Source organism: Phalaenopsis equestris, unplaced genomic scaffold (genome assembly GCF_001263595.1).
Source record: "Phalaenopsis equestris unplaced genomic scaffold, ASM126359v1 Scaffold232422, whole genome shotgun sequence".
Lineage (NCBI taxonomy): Eukaryota > Viridiplantae > Streptophyta > Magnoliopsida > Asparagales > Orchidaceae > Phalaenopsis > Phalaenopsis equestris.
This window is the reverse complement of record NW_018250387.1, coordinates 5,375-13,294: the sequence shown is the minus strand read 5'-3', so window position 1 is coordinate 13,294 and position 7,920 is coordinate 5,375. Positions and strand designations below refer to the sequence as shown.

The window sequence follows — 7,920 nt, the reverse complement described above, 5'->3', positions numbered from 1 at the left end:
GGGGGACTATTTTGGCTTTTGCTCTATACATATTTATCACCAAAAATTTAATTTTTATATTTATATTACCCAAATATTTAATATCATGTAAAAATACCACTATCACTAATATAACAAATTAATCACTTAATTAAAGCTGGTAAGACGATTCGGTGTTATCATAATAGTCAATTCAAAAATTTATTGCTCAAAGAGTATTCTTAGCAATCATATTATGTATTGCATTTCCAAAAGATGGTTCTGACAATACTTATGCAGAACCAAAACTTCTAAAAATGTGTCGTACCCGTGTCAGACACATATTGGAAACTGACACTTGTCTGACACGCCCCGACACTTCTTCAACACTAAAAAATATATGTCTGATTTTTTTTTCCAGCATAAATATGTCTGACACACCTCAACACTGCATCAAATGTGAGTTTAACACTATTTCGAGAAAATGGAACACAAAAACTAGGAAATTATAAAAATATGCATAGCCTTAATTATACCTCATAGTCAAAACTGTCTCATCTCTCGTCATATTGAAGCTTCCTCTAACATTGATCAAAATCAAGCATCAAAAGTGAATCCAATGTTCGTCGAAGCCGAACATTAGTAATTTTCTATTTGTAATTATATGATTTTTTAAATTTTAGTTGAGAAGTTGGACTATAAGTTGAATGAACTCTTTTGAAATATATTAAATCTGATTTTAAAAACTAATTTTCAAAAGCATGATGTTTTATAATATAAATTAAATTTATGAAGTTAAATTTTATTCTTTCACAATTTGTGTTGTGACATTTTTAATCAAGAATAATAGAAAAATATATTTTTTTAATATTAACAATTAATTAAATATAAAAACATGTACATGACGTGTGATCTCCTAGTTTTTTTCAATTATGTCATGTCCCCGTATCATATCGTGTCATGCCACCGTATCATATCGTGTCGTGTTCATGTCCCTATATCCGTGTCCATACTTCATAGGACTATATCATGTTAGTTGATTTTGCACCCAAACTTCACTTCCTAGGACAATCACTATAAATTTCTACAGCAATCTGACAACATACATCAAAATCTTAAAGAGAAAAAACCAGATTATGCTCACATCTACTTTAATCCAAAATTCCTCCACCATTTCTCAAGTAAATGATGATACAGGGCTCAATTTTGCCGTTCAATCCAAAAGAATAATTTCACACATACTATTGATTTGATTTTTTTTAAGTGGATTGGAATTGATGTCTAAGAAGAAAAGAGGTAGATGTAGCATGTTTCCAAAGAATAAATAAATAATTCACCACAACAAAGCCTTAATCCCACTACGTGGGGTCGGCTACATGAATCCTTTTTCTCCATTGCGTCTTATTTAGTGTCATATTTTCATTTAGTTCTAGTAAATTAAGATCATTTTTAATACAATAAGCCCAAGTCTTCCTAAATCTACCTCTTCATTTCTTAACATAAGTCGAATCTAAAACATCTACTCTCCTAATCGGATCATCAGATGATCGAAAATAGTCGACGTTTAATAACGTTTAATATGACCAAACCATCTAAGAGGAATTTCTCTAATTTTGTCCGTCACAGAAGCTACACCAACCCTATCACGGATATATTCATTTCGCATATAAAAAAATAATTCACCATTGGAGAAAAAATAAAACTAGGATGGCAGGAGTGAAAAAACAAAATCCCTTCAAAATCATTACACATATATAAGAAATTATTGAAAATATAATGAAAACGGGAAAGCCAATATATTTGCACCTAATGGCCAAATAACAAATATCTAAGCCCTAGCTATACAGTATTATATAATAAAAACGGGAAAGCCAATATATTTGCACCTAATGGCCAAATAACAAATATCTAAGCCCAAGCGATACAGAATTATATAATGAGCTTTGAAATCTAGTCCTCAAAATACAAAAATTTGTACAGGGTGAGTAAAGCCAAAACAATGTACCTGATTGTTTTTCTCCGTTAGTGTGCTTGCAAAGCCAGGTGGCACAAGTGGCCTGGCTGCAGGAACATGGATAAGAGAGGAAGATTTTGAAGAATCGCAAGAGGAAAGAGAAACAGCTGTAGATTCATCTGGCTTGCTTCTACCCTCTGTGGCTTTATCAGCATCAGAATTGTCTAAAAGTGCCAGTATATCTACGTCAAGGTTCCCTTTGTGATTATCATTGTTACGTTTCTCTTGCAGTGTTTTCTGCTGCTCTTTCCTCATTAACTCAAAGGACTCTGAATGGCCAATTAAAGAAAATAGACATTCATAAAGTTAGAATGCATTCATGAATCCAAGGTAGAAAATAAAAAATAGGGTTGTAATGTTGTAAGAAACCTTAAACTGATATTGCAACCATGATAAGGTATTACCTCTCCTCTTTCTTTCTTCTTCAGCTCTGTCCACATTTGAACAGTCACTTGATCCAAAAGTTTCATCATTACAAATATCACTGCCATCTTTGCGAGAATAAGGAGCAGGCTGATGAAAAAAGATAATCTAAAATCATAAACTACATCATACAATTGTATCAATACATAAAGAACTCATTTATACCAAGTTAAAATTATTATATTGACATAAAATAAATAAGTGAAGCCATCATTGAGAAACAGATTTAGACAAATATTTGAAATAATAATTAGAATGAAATTCAGAAAATGATACCTTATAAGACCGTGGGGGTTGATAAGGTTCAGTGCTCCTACTAAGCTGATACTGGCCACTACCCCGAGCCTTCGAGGCTGATGTACCATTGAATCCTGGAGGTCTAGCCAATGCACCACTTCCCAAAAGTCCATCATGCTCTGGATCTTGCCAAGTGCACCGATTTTGATTTCCAAACCTTTTTCCAGAATCTGTACAATTCCAACATATCACCAAATTGTGTTTAGAAAAGTATTAAAATAAATAATCAAAAAATGCAAAATGTAGTATTTAATTTAAGAAGGGAAAAAAATGCAACAACAAAGCAACAGAAAAAAGCAACTCATAGAACAAGCACAAATGCTCATGCAAAATCGGGGAAATCAAAATAGGGCAACTGATTTGACTTGCCCTATTTTCAAATAAATTTAAGAAATGACAATCAATGAAAATTATACCATAGAGATTTAGTTCAAAAGAATATGAGCATAATTATAATGAAAATTAGTTTAAGAAACAACAGGAATATGTTGCATGTCTTTAGCAAAATAATACAAAAGTCCATGCAAATGGAGATGAAATAAAACAAAAACCATAACTTAGAGATGAGCACAGTGAAAAATTTTTAGTACATCAAGTTAAAAGTTGATCATCTCATGTGCAAGCATAACAATCAATAAATGCAACACCAAAACTACATAAAATATCAACTAGAAAAGAACCAAGCACCCCGCAACAAATGTGAAGTTTATAATTGAAAGAATAATTACAATACAGTATAATAAATATAAAAGCTATGTGAGAGAAATTTAAATTTCAACGAGCTGTTTGTTAAAAAATTCAAACTAACAATAAAAAGAATACCATTCCAGCATTAAGCATGTATTCTCTTTAAAATTCTCTTAATATATCAAAGAAAAAATAATAGTAGTGAAATAATAAAATTAATGAAGACCTAAAGAATTAAATTGAAGATTTCAAAGGAGTGCAGCTTTGTCAACTAATTCGCTGAAAAAAAAAACAATCAATAAACGTATTCTACTACATTTTCATTTCCTGGGATGATCTTTTAGCTTAATATTAATAATGATAACCATTCAAGATACTAATGCTTTCAGAATGCCTTAAGGAGTGAAAACCTATAGAAAAGCCCATGACCTTAAACAAATTTTTGAATATAATACTATCGACCCTAGATGTTATTATCTTGGCTTCTAAGAAGGGCTATGAATTTCACTTGAAGAAAAAGATCTATGAAAAATCTTATCAGTAGTTTCAACTCAAATGAAAAAGAAGAATCCAATCACTTTATGGGTATATAAATTAAAAGAGAGAGAAAAGACGGAAACATACATTTACTATATATTTATATAGTATGTCTACAAGTGAATTTAAATGTATGCATGTAGGGCAAAGAGTTTTATTCTAATCAAAAATTCAAAATCAACAAGTTGGGCATGGCTTGACAAAACTTGGATCAAACTATTCACCAACAAAGCTTATTTCGGGCCAAGATTAACCAACCATGGTTCTAAACATGGATTTAATATTAGATTAAATTGCCTTCAAACAGAATTTAATTCACGAGTACAAGATCAATCAGTCATGCTTCTCAACATGTATTTAATATTTTAGATTGTTTAACTCATGAGTAAAAAGGGCTTCAATTTGAGGACAACTTCAAACATAAATTTTTGAAAATTTACTATTTGCAGAACACTCTAATAGAGATTGAAACATCTAGTATTATCAAAAGAAATCTGGGGTCAAAAACAATAAAATATTTAATATTATATGAAATAATCAGTCACCAAAACAACAGCACTGCTTTAATCTAAGTCATATGTATGACACAAAGCAACTATTGAAACAAAAATTATACATGGACAATTATGAAATATATTCCAAGTTCAAAAGCATTAGAATTTCAAGAAAGTATCATAGCAGTAAGGCCAACATCCAAATGGTTATGAATATAGTTCCAAGGTATTATAGTAAGTTTTTCGTTTTTTTCCCCCTCAATATAAAATCACACAAGTCAATTACAACACTTTTGAGTTTTTCTTGCAAACAAAGTAAAAAATCGTTCATTAAAGAGCTTTGACAAAAAAGCATTACATGATTCTAAATTGTATCAAATTAAACAGCTGATCTCCTAACTTGTGTAGATCAAACTGAAAAATTCACAAAAACGAAGTTTCTTTTCTATTATAGTTCACTCTTTTCTCAAGGAAAAAAAAGGCCAAAATTCAACCATTATAATTTTAATGTTAAATGGGAACCATATATGCTATGAATGCCATGGTTCCATAAAATGCCTATAAATTTTTACGTGCTTAAGAGGAAATAAAAATAAATAAATGCTCACCAATCACATTAACAACTTAGTCATCAAACATAAGGTAAGGGTTAGATATCAAAGATTCAAATTGTATAAAGTACAATAAGGGGTACTTCAAGGAAAAATCTGAAAAAACCCAAAAATTCATCGTAAGATGGACTAAAATGTGTGGAGCACCTGAAGTTTTTTTGTCAAAAGGAATGTTAGAACTAGCCTACTTCCACAGCTTGACTATATTAAAATACAGCTAAAACATGGCTTCCCAGGGAGTTGAGCTCCCAATATCATACTCACTTTGAAACTAAGTCGGATAAATTGAATGCCCTAGCCACTAAATGGTTTCAGTAATAACAATAATCACATATTCAACCATAATATTAGATTTTTCCATCAGCAAAAATATAATTGAATAGCAGTTACTAGTGTCATTAGCTCTTATTTACAAAATCTTGTCATACTTGTTTCCAAGACCATTAGAAGGTATTACTATGTCCTAAAATCGAAACCCGCCTACACTAAATAAAAAAATACTGATTGACAATGCAGAATTACATTATCATAAAAATATGTACGACCAAAGCAAATTGCACCCTTGATATAGATCATTAAGTTTCATCTCTAGCAGAAGAGTAGGAACAAAAATGTAATGAACATGTTCTCAAAATAGGCAAACAGCTCACAAAAATGTAAAGACTCCAGAGTCCATAGTTAAAACATCCTTGATTCTTTACCCGAAAAGATGAATTGGATTGCTGAAAATTCCATATAAAACCAGCCCCACCATGAATACCAACAGCATAATAAAGAAGGCAGCACTTAGGCAATTATATGCAGTAAAACACCACAATAACATCAAAGTGCTTTTCAGACGTCCAAGAAAAACCTTCCGGTCAAATTTTGGGTAGGCCCAATGGCAGAATTAACACTAAAACCCTTCAGTGTAATAGCCGCCACAGTAAAACCAAGTGCATCTATCCAAATATCTAATATCAGAAGCAGATGAATCAAGATTCAATGTATCGCAGTAGCAATTGCAAGGAAATAGAGAAGTGAGCGGCAAAAGATAAGAAAAAAACCCACCAAAAAAGATGGAAGACCAAGGTAAGGCAAATTAAACAGACCTTTAGCAAAGGATTCACGGTCAGACTGCAAGTCTAATTCCCTGTCACTTGATCCCGATGACCGAGTATCCCACCTTGAGGAGATCCCTTTTGTATAAATGTTTGAATTTTCTGGCTTATTCAGCAATTGCGAACCATAATCTCCCCTCCTTGAACCCTGCAAAGATAAGTTGCCAAAACTTCTTTGCCGCTCAGACGCAGTATTAGCAGCGTCTTCAAGATCACTGCCCAGAAGAAAAAGAAAAGTGTGTATGGCCGACTACGACGGATAAAACTCAACAAGGAACAATTCGAATACGAAAACAGAAAACAAACCTCAGAATTGATTTGTCAAATCCACCAGGTAACTTCTTGCAAACATCCAATTCACTCAAAGACAAAAAAAATTCCCTAGTATAGCTAATTCTCGGCTTCCTAGATCCAAAACGAGCCAACTTAGAAGCAGAAGAAGATGACTTCGCCAATGTATTCAATAAAATAATGAAAGATAATTAGAATCGCTTACTTCTGATCCGATACAGGGGCGCTGCTTCCCATCGGGGATCGCAGCGACAATTGACCCTCATTCTCCAAACTCATCCACGGAGTCACTAGCGCTCAGCTACTAAATGACAGCTTGATAAGCGAGAAATAAGCGAGAAACAAACCAAACCCTTCGAAACCTAGCTTTTCATGAGAAAAAAAAATGGAACTATAAAAACGGACACTAGTTCCCTGAACTGGAATTGTAAAAGACGTTCTATTTGAGAAAAACAAATATGTCTGCACCACGAAAACCCTTTCTAATTGAAAAAGAAAGCTTTACAATACCCTAGATAGCGCAGTCGAGCATCACAAACCCAAAGCTGGACCCTAGAAAAACTAGATGAGTATTTACAAAAACATGGAGGAAATCCGAAGCAGCGGGATGGAGAGGGCTGGTGAAGGAGGACATGAAACCGCCGACATCAATAGGTGGCTCAGATGGATCGTCGGAGAACAAGGATTTGGGTGTCAAGTAGGCCTTCAGGCGGTAGAGGTAGAGGTAATCGAAGGGTAAATGAATTCAACTCGTCCCGTCTGCGATACGTAGAAAGGGCAGAAAAACGATGCAGCCGTGAAACACAATACCGGAGAGGGAGAGGTCACCAAAACTAGGAAGATCGCTCAGCGAATACGATTATTCTTCATTTTATCCATCTAACCCCTATCTTGTTTTTTGTTTCCGTTTACCGGAACAGACGAAGTTTTTTAGCAATTTACAGATGAATCATTGATTCAATTTTATCATCGATGTTCCGCTGCCCGATACAGAACAGAAACACGGTGGTGAGTGCCACGCCTATTCGAAGATGGCCGGTGGGAGGATATGCTAAAAATGTCTTGTGGAAAATTTTATTGCATCACACATAAGAAACTTCTCTATTATATTATTCTTTATATAATATTTCAAAGTGCTAAAATATTACATATGTTGTTTATATAATATTTCGAAGTGCTAAAACTCCCAAGTGCGTGTCCTTATTCTTTATATAATATTTCAAAGTGCTAAAATATACATATGTTATTCATTTGATGTTGATTTACTTTTTAATATTCTATTTTTCTCCACTAATTGTATGCCCAAGATATACGTCTTAGTAAAAAACACAATACACTAGAGGCTCACTTAAAGGGCGAATGATTGTTTGGTCAGATCAAACTTGCTCGATAAGAAGTTGCACTACTTGGTCACTCATCTAGAGTTGTGAAGTTTGAAGACTTGCTTGATTTTGTGCCCAAGGAATCACGACAACTAGCTCATTCTTTCTCTTGAGAGATTAGATACT

The 7,920-nt window shown here is 33.3% G+C and overlaps 1 protein-coding gene across 2 annotated transcripts in view; it reads right to left on the bottom strand.

Annotated features, from left to right (window-relative positions):
• The window catches only part of LOC110038303, a 55,393-nt gene extending 47,983 nt beyond the window's left edge, over positions 1–7,410 (bottom strand). The window contains exons 1-7 of one of the 2 annotated variants that reach the window (XM_020743096.1): positions 6,923–7,410; positions 6,618–6,778; positions 6,428–6,526; positions 6,113–6,336; positions 2,672–2,862; positions 2,377–2,485; positions 1,964–2,241 (exon numbers count right to left, since the gene is read on the bottom strand). In XM_020743096.1, coding sequence (XP_020598755.1) covers positions 1,964–2,241; positions 2,377–2,485; positions 2,672–2,862; positions 6,113–6,336; positions 6,428–6,526; positions 6,618–6,691 — 975 coding nt within the window. In that variant the 5' untranslated portion in view covers positions 6,692–6,778; positions 6,923–7,410. The remainder of the gene's footprint in view (positions 1–1,963; positions 2,242–2,376; positions 2,486–2,671; positions 2,863–6,112; positions 6,337–6,427; positions 6,527–6,617; positions 6,779–6,922) is intronic. The other variant, XM_020743095.1, reaches the window with a different exon arrangement.
• Positions 7,411–7,920: the final 510 nt, after the last annotated feature.